This window comes from Apodemus sylvaticus, chromosome 4 (assembly GCF_947179515.1).
Source record: "Apodemus sylvaticus chromosome 4, mApoSyl1.1, whole genome shotgun sequence".
Classification (NCBI taxonomy): Eukaryota; Metazoa; Chordata; class Mammalia; order Rodentia; family Muridae; genus Apodemus; species Apodemus sylvaticus.
This window is the reverse complement of record NC_067475.1, coordinates 14,637,109-14,654,903: the sequence shown is the minus strand read 5'-3', so window position 1 is coordinate 14,654,903 and position 17,795 is coordinate 14,637,109. Positions and strand designations below refer to the sequence as shown.

At 44.8% G+C, this 17,795-nt stretch overlaps 1 protein-coding gene across 3 annotated transcripts in view; it reads left to right on the top strand.

The window, feature by feature from the left end:
• Nucleotides 1-17,795, top strand: part of Mcoln2 (mucolipin TRP cation channel 2) — a 51,025-nt gene that overhangs the window by 11,162 nt on the left and 22,068 nt on the right. For all 3 annotated transcript variants that reach the window (XM_052179002.1, XM_052179000.1, XM_052179001.1), the window contains exons 2-5: nucleotides 4,251-4,410; nucleotides 12,584-12,757; nucleotides 14,619-14,772; nucleotides 17,614-17,698. In XM_052179002.1, coding sequence (XP_052034962.1) covers nucleotides 4,251-4,410; nucleotides 12,584-12,757; nucleotides 14,619-14,772; nucleotides 17,614-17,698 — 573 coding nt within the window. The remainder of the gene's footprint in view (nucleotides 1-4,250; nucleotides 4,411-12,583; nucleotides 12,758-14,618; nucleotides 14,773-17,613; nucleotides 17,699-17,795) is intronic.

The following is a 17,795-nucleotide window of genomic DNA, read 5'->3' as shown; positions in this document are numbered from 1 at the left end:
CTCTCTCTCTCTCTCTCTCTCTCTCTCTCTGTCTCTCCCTCCCTCTCCCCCCCCCCACTGTGTGTATGAAGACTTCTCCATATGTCAGGATTCTAAGGGTCTAGAACATCTTTTCACGTTTTTTAAATGAAAAACTTATCATGAAGTATAAAGAAGGATCATTTAGCACTTGTCTTAGTTAGGGTTTCATTGCTGTGAAGAGATACCATGACCATAGCACTCTTAGAAAGGACAACATTTAATTGGAGCTGGCATAGTTTCAGAGGTTCAGTCCATTATCATCATGTCAGAAAGCAAGGCAGCATGCAGGCAGACATGGTGCTGGAGGAGCCAAGGCTTCTACAGCTTGATCCTAAGGCAGCCAGGAGGGGACTCTCTTCTGCCCTAGGCAGAATTTGAGCACTAGGAGATGTCAAAGCCCTTCTCTGCAGTGACTCACTTCCTCCAACCAGGCCACACCTCCTCCAACCAGGCCACACCTCCTCCAACATGGCTACACTTTCTCCAAGGCCACACCTCCTCCAACAAGGCCACACCTCCTCCAACATGGCCGCATCTCCTAATAGTGCCACTTCCCATGGGCCAAGCATATTCAAACCTCCACAGAGCTAAAATGATGGTGGCTGACTAACGTTATCACTCACAGGCATCTTCTTGGGGCTCTAAAGCTCCTTTGTGAGGATGCTGTTTTCAGTCTCAGGGAAGATGATACATTCTTGTAACTGGGTCCCTCCCGCCTTCCCAGTCAGGTGCCCTTGTAGCATTGACACCTGCATATTATGACCAAGATGGCATTCTCCTTGCTTTCTGTACCCCTCACCTTGAAGTCAGAACTTTGTTCCTGGAATCATGGGTACACTGTGGTGCAGTCCACACTCATTTGCATTAGTTATGATGCTTGCATAAATCCTTTCTGATAGAGATTAAGCATGTGACCTTCATGGACCCTACCCAGCCCCAAGTCCTGTCCCAAGCAACAGCCCACAGAGTCTGTGTTCATTCAGTCAGGAAGGCTAACTAAGGGGCTGCCTGTGGCAGGTTGAAGGCTAACACATATGTAAGTTCTTTCTTGAGATAAAGCTCAAACTGGCCTGAGACTCACTATGTAGCTCAGGTTGGCCTAGAAGTCCTTCAGTTCCTCTTGTCTCAGCTTGCAGAGTGCTGAGATGATAGATATGAGTCACAATGTCCAGTTTTATCTTTAGAAATAAAACTCATTTAGTAGCCGATTTCTCATTTTTAAACGTTATTTTGTCTATTAAAGTTTACCTTATAGGTATTTTACCCATGTTGAATGGCAAGCAAGGCTACTTTCTTTTCCTTTTCACTTTATTTTGATGGGTATGGGTGTTTTATCTGCACGTAATCCTGTGCACCATATGTGCACAGTACCTGCAGAGACTAGGAGAAGGCATTGGCTTTGATCCCCTAGGACTGAAGACAGGAAGTTGTTGGCACCATATGGATGCTTAGAATTGAACTTGGATCCTCTGGGGGAGCAGTCAGTGCTGTTAACCACTGAGCTGCCTCTCCAGCCTCAACAAGGCTCTTTTCTAAGATGTCTAGTTCTAATGCACACAGTGGTGCATGCTCAGTTTCTGCTACGTTCTAAACTCTTTTATTACTCGATTGCCATTGGTCTGGATATGTTTAAAAAGGTGTTGGATATAGCTTACAAATTATACATTAGATTGCCCCAAGTCTCTGGATACTCATCTGTATATCACACAGAAGCTGACACAAAGGGCAGCTCTAGTTTGAAACCTCCAGACTCAAGCAACCCATCCTTTGAAGTACCCTAGTCACCTGGGTCTGAGTCCCACTGGTTTGGTTTTCCAGGTCTGGGAATGGGCTGGCTTTTTCATTTCCTCTTTGCTTTGAAAACAGGATATGGATCTGGAAATGGATATGGATATCAAAATAGGATCTGGTCTGCAGGGTAGCCTTACCTGCAGGAGTGGTTTCTCAGCCTGCTTCCAGAAACAGAAGTGTTTTGGGAGTCCTAAGCCCTGGGTTCTTGGTCCCCTTTCATTAAAGCACCCCAAAGCCCCAGAGCGTTTGAGAGGCAGTTGGCATTACTCTAGACATCCAGCGATCTCACCCAGGAGCTCTCTGCCGTGAGATGGTTGGTCGGGGCTTTACAGGCATTCCCTACCCACCTTCAAGCAGCATGGATTTCACACGAGCCGTGTTTTCTCCACCTCTCTCCCTTATCTCCTTTCTCCATTTTTCTTTTCCCCTCCCTCCATATTTCCTTCCTGTCTTCCTTCTTCCTTCTTTCTTCATTTCTGGCAGGAGGATTTTAGCTAACCTAGTGTGTCAATCTTAGAAGCAAGATTCAGAAAACAAAAACAAAAAAGAAAAATTGTCAAGTTAGAAGCAGAAAGCCAGGACCCACAAGACGGCTTAGTAGGTAAAGGCAGTTGCTGCGGAGGCCTGGTTCAACCCCACATAAAGGCGGAGGGAGAGAACTAGCTCTGATATGTTGTCCTCTGGCTTCCCACGCACACCACAATGTTTATGTCCTGCCCTGCCTCTCTGAGCTCCTTCTAAAGTTGCTAGTCAAGGTAGATAACACAGATCATAAGACAAACAGGGTGCTGTTTAAATAGTCTGTATAAGAAGAGTTAAGAGAATAACTCCCAGTTTCAAAAGCTTGCCATGAAATCTGTGGCTTGAACAGTTTTCCTGTCCAGCAGCATTACTCTTATCTATCTATCTATCTATCTATCTATCTATCTATCTATCTATCTATCTATCTATCTATCTATCTATTATCTCTCTATCTATCTATGTATCTTATCTATCTATCTATCTATCTATCTATCTATCTATCTATCTATCTATCTATCTATCTATCTATCATCTATTGTTTTTTCTAGACAGGGTTTCTCAGTGTAGCCCTGGCTGTCCTGGAACTCACTGTGTAGACCAGGCTGGCCTCGATCTCAGAAATCGCCTGTCTCTGCCTCCCAAGTGCTGGGATTAAAGGTGTGCATCACCACAGCCGGCTAGCGCTTACTCTAAGACACTCCCTACTTTAAGGGATGTAAGACTCCAAGACTCAAGCTTGAGTCTGAGACAGTTGGAAGAAGGCATGCTGCTGATATTTTTTCTGGCTCCTCTGACTTTCTGGACTAGCTCCAGCCTCTGGAAGCTCCTTTCCCTGTGGTGGTGAGATTCCCTCCAGGAACCCCACAGTCGTGCTTTTCATCTCTGATCTCTGTTGACTCTGCCCCAGCAGTAACTGTTTATCACAATAGTCCCATCGTGACCATGCTGATAACATTCTACTGTTAAATCTATACATTATTCTCTTATGCTGTATGCAGAGTTTAGATCAATTTGTGCTATGCATGTTCTATGCTACATTATTAATAAAATAAATGTTTTTAGGTTTTAGGCAACATAAAACAGAAGCATTAATAATTTCTCCCAGCATGCTTTGCAGTCATCTTGGAGACTTCATTAAAAGAAGAAGTCCTGTGTCTCATCCATTAGGGTCTCAGTTATTTGGCCACATCTCATTGGTTGTCTCTGGCCTCAGTGAATCACTTGTCCAGCTTGAGTCCGGAGTTGACAAACAAGTTGATCAAAATCTGGCTGAGCATGAGCAGAGAGCTGCTGCTCTAATTTTCTTGAGTAAACAAGTAAATATTTGTTCTTTGACAATTTTACATGTCTATGTAATGTGTCACAGTCATATCTATCCCCTGCAACTCTCTCATCTTGAGTCTCGTAAGCATTGATATTGATTCACAAATGGAGGATATAATCCTTCTCAGTGTCATAGGAAGGGATTCTCTAATTCTTCCATAGTTTAATTCTACTACCCAAGATCAAATGTCAGTCGCTTCAAACCCAAAGTTCCTGACAGCTTCCCATCTTGCTTGTATCGGTATAACACACTCTCACTTAGAGATGCTCTCATGTTTCCACAGTCTTAGCTTCTCTTTCACTCACACACTTTCTTCTAACTCTTTAGAAACAGGAAGCATTGTACATTAATATGTAGGCCGACAACACTTTTAATTCTGCTAATAGGCATTTAATTCTGAGTGGTTATGTGCAAAGGCAGGTGGCACAGGAGTGGAACCCTCTTTTGGATTTCTAGGGACAAGAGCTTCACCAGTCTGAGAATTCTGTGTCTGTGGAACCAACTGGGTCAAGTATATGAACAGGAAGTGCAGGTCAGGAGTTCGGTGAGAAGCAGGCTGTTCCAGGATATTGAAACCTGTCTTCTCTGGCAGACCTGTGATGGCGTCTCTTGATTCTGAGGCAAAGGAAGACTGTCTGAGGGAAGACCTGAAGTTCTACTTCATGAGTCCCTGTGAGAAATACCGCGCCAGACGCCAGATCCCATGGAAACTGGGCTTGCAGATTTTGAAGATCGTCATGGTAACCACTCAGGTAACTCACACCATTACTCTTTCCTTCCAGGTATTCCATACTTGCTTGTTGGTCTGCAAGACTCATAGCACTGAAGTTCATGAAACTAAAACCAAACCGCTTCCAGAGGGCAGAGGGCAGAGAGGGCAGAGGGCAGGTTGAAGTTCAATTCAGATGACCTGGTTTTGATAAACCAATGAGAGGCCATGCCTCTACGGGAGCTATAAAAACCAGATTAAAAAAAGGTCCATTCAGAAGGGAGTTTCTAAATCCACTCATCCCTACCCCATGTGAGGTTCACAGGAGTCAAGGTGTTTTCAAAAATCCATCAGGCCTTATTTAAGATGTCTTTGGAAGTCTTCAGACATAGAAAATGCTAAATCCCTCTTTTATTGGTAACATTGTGCCCAAGTAATTGCTAAGGTACCCGCAAGAGTGCCTGAGTTTTACATGTGGACCTTGATTTAGGGTCATACTGCAGATCAGTTTATCACCACAGTGGAAATGGTCATTAGAGTTGTTGTTTAGCTGTTGGGCTGTGGCATTAAAGTCATCTGTGACACCTTCTTTGCAGGTGGTTACATTGGAAACACACATGTTTAGGAAAAAAACAGTATGACTAGGGGTCTTTGGGTCCACTGGTGTTAATATACTGGTACCATCAATCCAAAAGTGTAAGGATGATTTTTTTTTGAACTGTTAATATTAAGGGTTTAAAGGATGCCTCCGTCTGGATACAAGAGAACTCCTTCAGTAAGCGCAGCTGCCGGCTTTACTCTGAGTTTCATAAATTCAAATTCACTCTTTGAGTTGTAGGGTATGCTGTTCCAGCTCACCAAACTTTAGGAAAAGCAAAACATGGGGCTGGAATCAAGATGGCTTAGAGGTGCAGAGCACTGGCTGTGCTTCCAGAGACCTGAGTTCAATTCCCAGAGCACACACAGTGGCTCACAGCCATCCATTACCCCAGACCTAGGGAATCTGGCGCTCTCTTCCAGATTCTGCAGGTACCAGGCATGCATGGTGTGCACAGACATACATTCAGACAAATTTATTTACACTGATAGAATAAAACAAAAAATAATTTTTAAAAAAGAAAGAAAGAAAGGAGCGCAATCACTTCAGAAGAAGCAAGCGCGGCGTCAGGGTGTGGTAAGGAGGATGGATCTCTTACACTTCTGCTTTCTTGGTTTTCTGATTTGGGTTTTGGTGACCCATAAATTAGGGTCTTCTTTATTATTATTCCTTAAAAGATGAATAAATGATTTAGCTCATTATTTACCAGTTTTCATGCTTCAGTTTTGAGGATTTAATTTAGTACCGTCACTAAAATTGTAGCTCACACAAGCATAAAAATTGCCGTCTTTATTTTAACTTTCTGAGTCCTGATTCCGCTGTGTCCCATTGACCCCCCTCTTCAAAAAGTTACCTACTCAAGCCTTTCCCAGTCTCACGGTTCTTCCTCTAGCACAGTCTCTTACCTCTGATTCAGATTTGATTTAATTTTTGTTTAAGTGCCTGTGAGTATACACACATGGGCACATCACCTATGTTGACTACAGAGGGCATCATAGCTCTTGGAGCTGACATTAAACCTGGTTGAGCTGCCCAGCGTGGGTGCTGTGAACCAAACTCTGGTCCTCTGCAGAAGCAGCAAGTGTTCTTAGCCATCGAGCCCTGCTTCTCCCCACGCTTCTCTCCAACTTAAACCACAAAGAAACCATGTCATTTGCAGAGCACTGAGTTGGAGACACAGGATAGGTGCCTTGTACGGCTGCCAACAGCTCACAGGTTAGTGTTTGCCGCTCCCAGACATAAGGAGGATTTTATGTGTAATGACTCAGTCTATTCTCTTTGCAACTCCGTGAAATGGGTTCAGCGAGAATCGCCTTTTCATGGGAGAAGAAACTGGGACCTAAGGGTTCAATCGTTCGCTTTCAGCCCTTGCATTAGTGCCCTGGGGAGCTGGGACCTGAGCCCACGGAGAATGTACTCCTCTTCTCGCCTGCTGTCTTCTTCTGGATATAGGCTCTGTCTTCCAGGTACACAGGTAGGGAGACTTCCTATGTCAGTGGCTCTGAAGAGGTGAGAGGCATTTAGTCAGGGTTTCAGAGCAGGAAACTTTTTAGGTAAAAAAAGAAAAAGAAAAGCAGATGCTGTGTTCTGCAGCGATTTAAGATCCCAGGGAAGCATCTGCGTTCTCCCGAGTTTCAGTCATTCCATCACATCGCTCACACCAATCGTGCCATCTTGCTTTTACTGGGCACAGTATGTTTTCTCCTACACTGGTTTTACAATGCTGGTGGCATGGGGATCATTTTTCTTGCCATCATTCTTTTTTTTGAAAATAAAGTCATTTAGTTGACACCACGCTCCCTCCCTCCTGTGACACAGGCAAGCTTGGCTCTGTCAAGGCCTCAGACTATTATCCTGACTCCTTCAGGATCATCTCTCCTTAGAGAAGTGTTGACAATTTTAGCCCTTCCCTGGTGATGCTGACCTGTGTATGAAGAAGTTGGTTTGTTCCAGGAACAAGAGAATCAGGAAACTTGTCCTGTTCTTCATCCCAGACAGGGAGGTTCCAGGCAGAGGTCACAATCTCAGCCACCGTCTCAGTGCCTCATTGGTGGCTTTAAGTTTCCATGAGGCCGAGGCTTTAAACCCCTTCCTTGATCAGCTTCTCCATTCCCTGTCCGTGCACTTTGTGATCTTTCTGCTTCGCTGTGAGCTTGGGAGGGGAGCGTGGAATCTCCTTGAGTGTAGAGTCAGCTGGCAGCATTTGGCAGAGTGTGGCACAGAGGGCGAGAGAGTGAAGAGGCCTTAGCATCAGGCAGATGTGTTCAAACCCTCAGGTGCTTTCTAGATGTATATGCCTGAGCCTGTGGCCCGACTTCAGGTTGTACACGTATACAATGGTGTTTCATCACTCCGCTCTGTTTGATGGTGACTGTTAGGAATCCATTCCCTTTCTGATTCTATGGTGCTACCAAAAAAAAAAAAAAAAGAAAGGGGGGGAAACCCTCTTCCTATTGGAGTCCAGTATGATGAGGGGGTTAAGTGAAAATGCATTTTGTGTGTGTGTCTGTGTCCCTGTGTGTATGTGTGCATGTGCGCGTGCACGTCTGTGACTGTGTCCGTGTCTGTGTGTGTGTGTGTGTGTATGTATGTGTGTATGTGTGTGTGTGTGTAATCACCATGCCCAGGACTCCCTGATGAGCTACTGTTCAGTGCTGTTTGTGAGTTCGCTCTCACTGTACCCCAGCTTGGAGACAGACGAGTCTGCACACAATGGCTGAAGACTTTCATTAAGCACTACTTCTCTGGCTGTTGGGAGGGGGCTGGCCTCTTCCACATCTTCTAAACAGCCCTGCGTGGGTTCCCTAGTTTATCATTTTAACTTTCAAAAAACAGCCTGGCTGTCACTGACATCACCTGCAGATGCCATTGGCAACGTCACATGCCAGGAGAACTGGGCTTTAACTTGCTTGATTTTTCAGTACCACTTGGAAAAGACTCAAGTAGTTTATCTGATGTTTTTCTTAGAAGCTAAGCCTTTTTTAATTAATTAGTTAATTAATTTTTAATTTATTTACATTTCAAGTGTTATTCCCTTACCTGGTTTCGCCCCCTCCTGGAAACCCCCTATCCCATCTCTCCTCCCTGCTTCTATGACGGTGTTCCTCCACCCACCCACCCACCCACTTCTGCCTCCCTGCCCTCAATTCCCCTGCACTGGGGCATCTATCGAACCTTCATAGAACCAAGGACCTCTCCCATTGATGCCTGACAAGGCTGTCTTCTGCTACATATGCAGCCAGAGCCGTGTGAACTCCTTGGTTGGTGGTTTAGTCCCTGGGAGCTCTGGGGGTCTAGTTGGTTGATATTGTTGTTCTTCCTATAGGGTTTCAAACCCCTTCAGCTCCTTCAGTCTTTTCTCTAACTCCTACATTGGAGACCCCATGCTCAGCCCAATGGTTGGCTGTGAGCATCCACCTCTGTATTTGTAAGGTTCTGGCAGGGCCTCACAGGAGACAGCTATATTAGGTTCCTTTCAGCAAGCCTTTCTTAGCATCCACAATGGTATTGGACTTTGGTGACTGTATCTGGGATGAATCCCCAGGTAGGACAGTCTCTGGGTGGCCTTTCCTTCAGTCTCTGCTCTGTACTTTGTCTCCATATTTGCTCACGTGAATATTTTGTTCCCCTTTTTTAAGAAGGACCGAAACACCCACACTCCCTTCTTCTTGAGGTTCCTGTGGTCTGTGAATTATATCTTGGGTATTCAGAGCTTCGGGGCTATTATCCACTTATCAGTGAGTGGATACCATGTGTGTTCTTTTGTGACTGGGTTACCTCACTCAGGATAACATTTTCTTGTTCCATCCATTTGCCTAAAAATGTCATGAATTCATTGTTTTTAATAGCTGAGTAGTACTCCATTGTGTATATATACTACAGTTTCTGTATCCATTCCTCTGTTGAAGGACACCTGGGTTCTTTCCAGCTTCTGGCTATTATAAATAAGACTGCTATGAACATAGTAGAGAATGTGTCCTTGTTATATGTTAGAGAATCTTTTGGGTATATGCCCAGGAGTGGTATCGCTGGGTCCTCAGGTAGTACTATGTCTAATTTTCTGAGGAACTGCCAGACTGATTTCCAGAGTGGTTGTACCAGCTTGCAATCCTACCAGCAGTGGAGGAGTGTTTCTCTTTCTCCACATCCTTGCCAGCATCTGCTGTCCCCTGAGTTTTTGATCTTGGCCATTCTGACTGGTGTGAGGTGGAATCTCAGAGTTATTTTGATTTGCATTTCCCTGATGGCTAAGGATGTTGAACATTTCTTTAGGTGCTTCTCAGCCATTCAAGTTTCCTCAGTTGAGAATTCTCTGTTTAGCTCTGTTCCCCATTTTTAAATTGGGTTATTTGGTTCTGTGGAGTCTTAACTTCTTGAGTTCTTTGTGTACATTGGAATAGACTCAGGTATTTTATCTGATGTTTTCCTTAGAAGCTGAGTTTCTAGTAGTGGCTCAGTTATTGGTATTTGAGGGATGTGACCTGGTGATATTAAGTGAATAAGAGTACCACCTATTTACATTCTTAAACAACAGTTACTCTTAGAATTCTGAAAAGCTAGCACTAAAAATTCATTTCTTCCCAGAGACCTTTTGAAGTTGTTAGTAGGAAGGCATGGCTTATATGGCTTTATCAAAAAGCTTCAGAGCTGGGCCTGGCTTCCATTTTAGCTAGGCGCCCGAGGGAGGGCGATTTCACAAAGGCAAGTCCAGTTAATAGCTAGGTAAAGGGTGAGCTGCAGCAGCCAGTCACATGATAACCAGGACTGGTTGTAGTAGTGGACAAGACAATGAAATTGAAGCTGTTAGTCTTGGCCTATAGCAGTTGCTGAAAACACAGTAGCTATGGTTTTATTTATTCAGTCTTTAAAGGTTGATAATTCAATCCTACTTAGAAGGGGGAACAAAATAATCACAATCACAGGAGGTAGAGGGTAGGAGGGACTTGGGAGGAAGAAAGGAGGGTGAGAGGAAAAGAGGGGGTGGGCAGGATCAGGTGTGTAGGAGACTGGGGAGATGTGCAGAGGGACAGGAAATTGAACACTGGTGTGTAGTAATGGGGATGGGAAACTGGAGGTAGCCAAGAGAAAGTCCTAGAGATCAGGGGAGCAAGAGGCTCCCAGGACCCAACAGGGATGACATTAGCTGAAATACCCAACAAAGGGGAGAGAGAACCTGTAGAGACCATATGAAGAGGTTAGTCACAGCCAGTTGAGGGATGGAGCCACCCACCCTTCTCAAAAAGTTTAACCTAGAATCCCTCCTGCCTAAGGAAAACACAGGGACAAAGAGTGGAGCAGAGACTGAAGGAAAGGCCATCCAGAGACTGCCCCACCTGGGGATCCATCCCACATGCAGACACCAAACCCAGACACTATTCCTGATGCCAAGAAGTGCTTGCTGACAGGAGCCTGATACAGCTGTCTCTTGAGAGACTCTGTCAGAGCCTGACCAATACAGATGCAGATGCTTGCAGCTAAACATCACACTGAGCACAGTGACCCCAGTGGAATAGTTAGGGCAAGAACTGAAGGAGCTGAAGGGGTTTGCAACCCCATAGGAAGAACAACAATATCAACCAATCAGAACCCCAAGAACTCCCAGGGAGTAAATCACCAAAGTACACGTGGAGGGACCCATGGCTCCAGCCGCATATGGAGTGGATAGCCTTATCTTGCATCAGCGAGAGGTTCTGTGAAGGCATGATGCCCTTGAATAGGAGGATGCTAGGGTGGTGAGATGGGAGTGGTTGGGGGAACACCCTCATAGAAACAGGGGAAAGGGGTGGGATTGGGGCTTTGCAGAGAGGAAACTGGGAAGGGAGATAAAATTTGAAATGTAGATAAATAAAATAACCAATAAAAATTAAAAAAAATTATTGCCAAATTCAACACTAAATGGATCCAGTGGGTTACAGAAGAAAACTGGAAACACGGTTTGGTGGGTAAAGTGTCCACGTGTAGCTGTGAGGACCAGGTTCTGATTCTAAACACCTATGTAAGCAGAGGTAGGACGGCACAGCAGCCTGCCTGCAATCCCCCTGCGGTGGGAGGTGGGGCGGGGTGCCCCAGAGCAAGACTAGCTAGACTAATCTAACCGGCAAGCTCTGGGTTCAAGTGAGTGATTCTCCTTAAATATGTGAGGTAGAGAATGGTCACAAAAGACGCCCAGTGTTAACCTCTAGGTCTCCACATGCATATGCACACACACACACACACACACACACACACACACACACACACACACACACGTAAACATGCATACAAACATACACTCATAGAAAATCCCAACCAGACAAACTATAGAAACTAAAGCTGTGAGCCATTGGGAAGCCTTCTGCTAATTTCATTAGTCTCACAGACTGAACTGTTTGATTTATACATCGTTGTTGTGGAGATATAGCAAGGTTAGTGACACAGGATATGACAACTGTCAGGGCCACCCAGTCCACTCTTCTGATTTTATACATGAGAGACAGTTCAAGGTGCCCTGATTTAGCTGGGTGAGCACCCACAGGAAACACTCTGGAGTCCTGACTTGTAAGACAGCTTGGGGAAGTGGGAACCGTGGGAGGTAAGCCTGCTGAGGTTTGACTTCACTACAGTTGCTTGTATATGTATGTGTGTGGAGGCGGAGCCTTGAGTGAGTGCGTGCTCTGTGACTGAGTGCAGGGGTAAAGGCATGCTTGTAGCCATGTGCATATATGTGTATGTGTGTCTGTGTGTGAGAGAGACCATGCCTTTGTGATAGTATGTGTGTAGGAGGGGTGGAGCTATGATGAGAATGTGCTCTGTGTGACTGAGTGCAGGGGTAAAGGCATGCATGCAGCCATGTGCACGTGTGTGTGTGTGTGTGTGTGTGTGTGTGTGTGTGTGTGAAGGGGGATCATGCCTGTGTGCATGGATGCATGTATGTTGTATGTAGGCTCTTGGCTTCTTATAAAGTTTTGGTCCTAGCCGCTTTTCCCATTTATGGAATCTAAGAGGAAAACTTTTGCTCCTGGTGAAGAGAACCTTTGAGTCTTTGACTTTTTGCCAGTAAATGGACAGTTTTAGGATGGGAATGTTGAAACAGGGTCTCACTGTATAACTGGGATGGCCTTGAACTCACGGCAACCCTTCTGCCTTTGTCTCCTGAATGCTGGTATACCAGGAGTGGTCACTATACCTAGCAGTAAGTGGTTTATAAGAGAGCAGACATCCTGAAGGGTAGAGCATCCTGGAGCAAAGTCCTGGGTGTGGGGTCAACTCTCCTTTCTAGAGTCATTTGTTTTTCCCTGCCTGATGAGACAGAGAAGCATGTGACAGTTCTGTCTTTCCAAAGACAGCTGGGAGAGGCTTTGAGGCTGCTTCTTCTGCTCGAGGTCCTGAGCATGTCCAAGCACCAGTGTTTGGAATGTTTTCTGAGTCCTGACAGTGTTATTCTGAGAACTGCCAGTTCTGGCGCCATGAGTTGGATCTCTTCTGTGGCTCCTGTTTTTGACATTGTTGCTCTTCATGTGTAAATTAGGGGATGCATGTTTTTTCTTCGGATGCTTAGAGGTAAGACTTGATGAGAATCAGAAGCCATTTTTCTTTCCCTGGTAAATGGTAAAAGCCAGATTCCTGTTTTCTTTCCTAGCTTGTTCGGTTTGGCTTAGGTAACCAGTTGGTGGTGGCTTTCAAAGAAGATAACACTGTGGCTTTTAAGCACTTGTTTTTGAAAGGATTTTCTGGAGTTGATGAAGATGACTACAGCTGCAGCATATACACTCAGGAGGACGCCTATGAGAGCATCTTTTTTGCTATAAAGCAGGCAAGTATTTCAAATGACCTACTTTAAAAACTATGTAGATACGTGACTGTGTTGTTTTAGCAAACCAACAGATAGTTTTATTTCATATAAATTTTATATAGCCTGCCGAGACCTTTACTATTCCTCCAGGTGCTGATAGTAGAACTTGCCCATTTAAATTGTTTTCTTTAGGTTTTAATCTTTTTAGTTTACTGATTTAGAGCCACCAGTTTGGGGGAATTCTCTTAGAACAAAGCATTACGAGATTATAAAATCAGGTTTGGTGTATGCTTGAAACCAAATCTGTAAGTCTGTGTTGGTCTGAAATGTGCTGTTATAGCATTAATAATCCTAGCTAACTATTAAGATCATGGGTTTGATACAATGTGAGGTTGGTAGACCTGAAGAAAATATTGAGAGGTAGTGTCCCCCCCTTTCATGAATTCAGTAAATATTTGGTTCCAGGTATTTGTCAAGTACTACACATTGATGATGTAGCATTGAATAGAACAGATGAAATCCTGGCCTGTCTAGAAGAGAAAGCTAGATAAATGAAGAGAAATAAGATGTATAATACTGAAGGCTGGTTCTTTAATGGCACAGTACCCAAAACATGCTACTAAGCACAGCTGAGTTTCTTGCTGGCAGCGATAAGGAAGAAATTCCTTTGACCATGCTCAGTGGTGCCCTGGGTAGGGCAGGAGTCCTTTCATGAAGAGGGACCTTGATTAAAATTGGGTGAAGACCATGTTGTACTCATTTAAGATCGGTGAACACAGCATGTGAAGGCCATGGGCTAAGTCACAGGGTCTTGGAATTGTTGTAAGACTAAAATTTTGTTAGCCAAGTTGAAAAGGCTTTGTTTTATTGAGATGCGATCTCATTATGTAGCCTTAGCTGGCCTGGAACTTGCTATGTAGACCAGGTCAGCCTCAAAAACAGAGATCCACCTGCTTTTGCCTCGTGGGTGCTTGGATTAAAGGCCTGTTCTACCATGCTCAGCTTTTTTTTTTTTTTTTTTTTAATATTCTTGAAACTATTAGTAGTTGTTTGCAACATTTCTGTAACATAGTAAATGTTTCTTAGTAAAATTGTAACAATGAAGATGGTGGAGTCTAGTGAGGTCCTATTAGTGAAGGTAGCCAGCTGCAGAACTGTGTTAATGTAAGAATATTAGTCATGTTAGTGTGATCTGTGACATGTGGATGCTTCAAGTCCTCAGTGAACCAAGGAAGGAGATGGGGGAACTTATGATATGAGAAGGAGGTCTTTAGTTTCCTACAGTTTTGGATTTTCACTGGTTTTTGTTTGTTTTAACTGACACATAATTAACTGTGTTATAACAATTAGATACAAATTGAGGTTGTGGTATTTGTTAACAAATTTCATGTGCTCAGTGAGGGAGTCTCATTTGGGAGCAGCTGAGTCAACACCTCATGGTGGTGGTGACATCTGACCAATATTTGAATGCGTGAACCAAGCAGATAGAGATGGAGTTCTGGGAAGAGGGAACTAACTAACTGACCAGAAGTGGAAGAATGTCCTCAGGCTCTGGGAACTGCCTGGAGGACAGTCAGGTTTTACCAGAAGAGCCAAGGGACCATGTATGAGATAAAGTCTGAGAGAGGAGTGGGCCCTTGGTTTTGCTGGGAGGAAATTGGGAGTGTCCCGCAGGATATTGATTTGGTGTAGGGTTCTATGAGGCACTGTGTCCCTGTTCTGTAGAAAATGCCTTTGTGCTGTGTGGAGCTGGACACTGCTCCCAAAAAGCATTGCATAAGCCATAAAAGCAGCTTAAAGTGCATTCCGTATGGTATGACTTTTGGCTTTTAAGGACCTGTGTGTTTAATTAAATATAATCTAACTGTGTTTTTAAAAACAGTATTGTCACCTGAAGAACATTTCCCTGGCAACTCTTGGTTATGGAGAAAGCAAAGACAATAGAACTGGCTTAAAGGTCTGTAAGCAGCAGTACAAGACAGAAGCCACGTCTTCTTCTAAGGAGACCCTGAACATCAACAGTGACATTCAGACAGGTAACCGCAGCGACCGTCTCATCACGTGACTTTGTCATTTCCTGTGGTGAGCAAAATGGCCTCCATGAGCTATCAACTCATTGGAGCTCAGTGGAGCTCAATGGAGCAGGCTTCCCTGACCCAGGCTGCCTTTTTCTCAGCTGCCTCCAGAGGCCTTGGCTCACGAAACCCCAACATGCTCCCGTGGATGGGAAGGGAGCACTGTTTCTCTTTGATCATCTCTTTGGTACATTTTAAAATTTTGCAGTAAGTGCTCTTAGCCACGGATCCTTCTGCTCCCACTTCCCATGTGTCAGAACCACAGCTGTGACCATATCTGCTCTACTGTTTATAAAATACACAGTTTTTCAAAGGTGAATCGGGGTTCATAATTATTATTCTTTTTCCTAGGAGATTACTTTACAAAAATGTCCCACTAACCATGTAGAGTGACCTTGTGCCGTTCTGTTAAATATATAAAAGAATATGGGAGCAGACTTTGATGGTTTGCTTCAGTCAACAAACCCGAGGCACTCACTTTTTGTTTCCTGCCACCGGGTGCCAAAGCTAGACCCAATTTTTCTTTCCAGCACTTGGCAGTTTAGGAGGAGGGGTCCTAGGAGTGGGTGGGCTTCAGTTGAATGACGGCATCCTGAAGTCTGTTTGGCCATATTTGAATTCTGATCTTGAGTCCTTTGATAACACAAGAGGACCCCTCACAGGATGGAGATTTTACCTGTTTCCTTGAATTGGCTAGTTCAGAACCCATGTGTGAACAAATGTGTCCCAGGCTCTGGATCCTGAAAGTTGTCAGTAGGCCATCTTGGCCCATGCAGTGTCTGGCTTCCAGGTCACTATTAGAGCCCAGCTTGGGGAGGGGACCCACCACTACTGAAATGTTCCTGGTCTTCATGCCCTGCAGTTTTGCTCTCCTGAGATTGGTGTGGTAGTTGTGTGGCTTTTGTAGGGAGATATGAATGAGTGTATATTTGTCCCAGATAGGGCAGCAATGACAGACCAGAGAATGGACTCCACCCACCAGGAGCTCAGTGAACCAATGAGTTGGTCAGGGTTACTTATAGGCCAAAGTCAGTATCAGTGTCTAGGGTGGGTGGACGGGACTGAAAACCAGGGTTTATTTATTCCCTAGTGGTGACCTTGTTCATTTCCTTTCTGTAAGTAAATGGAATATTTTAGAGTAAATGGAGAGAGGTTGACCATGAATTTGACCTGAAGAGAGATTACCTAACTGTATTCATTGCATTCTCTGACCTGATTAATTATAACTTGTCAAAAGAATCTATCAGTGTATTAAAAGGTATGATGATTTTTAAAAATATCTGATACTTAATTTTCCTGCATACATTAGTGAAAGCCTGCTAAGGTATGAGGTAAATGTGGGTTGATTTTACATACAGCTGGAGCCCTCAGATGGTGTAAATGTGGTTACATTGGACTCCCTTGGGATGTGGTTGCAGTTAAGGAGATGCTGTCCTATCTTAGCCACTCACAAATGTGACATTCCCTTTGCTACATATTAAATCATCCTTCTGTGTTCAAATGAAAACAACTGCCCATCTGGGCAGCTGCCCCATGGGCTGAAACTCAATTTGCAAAACTGCTTGCTCAATGCACACTTGATTATCTGTGAATTAGGTATGAGGCTAGCCCACCGAGTGAGCTGGAGACATAAGCAGTCGTTGTCTGTCAGTGTTGAGCACACGGAGGGATTGTTCTCTTAGCAGTTCAAGGAAAGGCCAAGGAGCTTCCTGCAGTGTGTGAGATCCACCCATGCAGGTGTACCTCATTAGCAGGCTCCTGCTAATGTATGCAAGAACGGGAATCTAAAATCAAGAAGGGTCTGTCTCGGTATAACTCAGGATGCGGAGGCATGAGTGGGTGGGTCTAAATCATGATAGACAGCAAATAATTCTGCAACCACAGGAAAGTTTCTTGACCTCCTTGCTTTGTCTCTTAACCTATAACATGACATCAATTTGCACTGAGTGTTAAAGAGAAGAACAGTTCCTTAACCAGAGAACACACGTGGCCACAGCTCACTGCCTGTAACACGCTGTTTTGTGGGACTGTGCGTTCAGTTCTGGGTCCCTGGGTTTGGGCCAGGATAGCACATTTCTATCAAGCCCATTGTATATTTAAACTATTACTTAAGCTAGTTCATGTTATGAGAGCACAGAGATCCAGAGAACCCGTAGGAAGCCAGCTTGCCCCAGGTCTGGAGCTCTCCACACGAGAGACAGCCTAGCAGATGCAGATGCAGCCTTAGCATGGGCTTCACACAGTTCCGTGACTAGGTCCCCATGACTCTGCCAATGCTCACCCCTGCACCTCCTCTTTGTCCTGTGAAGCAATGATCCAGGGCCACACAGTTTGGAGGGTAATCTTTACGGCTGCCCTGGCACTTGCTATGAGACCCAAGATGAGGCTAACCTTGAACTGGCAGAGCTCCTCCTGCCCCCACCTCCCCAGTGCCTCCATCCGCACTCTCCTGAATGCTACAGTATCAAGGAGAAGAGCATCCTCTGCAGGGCATCTTTGTTCAATCATGATTGCAGCTGGGGAAAAAATATTGCACAGGTGACATGCCCTTCCCAGAGCATTATAGCAGGAGGCACCTGAAGCCTGCTTCTTCTCTAGGCTGGCAATGTTAACATGGGCCCTGGGTGAAAGTGGTTCCCGCTAGCTTCTCTACTGAAGGGTGACTGTATTTCCCACGTCACAGTTAGGTGGTGTTTTCTGACAGCAGTTTGGAGATGTTCCCAGGGCCCTGCTTCTCATCATGTGGCTTCAGCATCAGACTGTGGTCAGGAGTGACCATTCCCTGTCTGTCCATTGCTCTAGACTGCATTCACCTGGACCTCCAGGTACTCACCAAGGGACCCGAGGACTGGGCACAGACATCCTTCTTCAGGCTGGATTTTTACCGGTAAACACAGCATCAAGTCTCAATACCCAGGAGAGGAGGCCTGGGTGGAGGTGGTGGGTGGGGCACGGATAGTGACGCTGACAGTTATACCATGTGC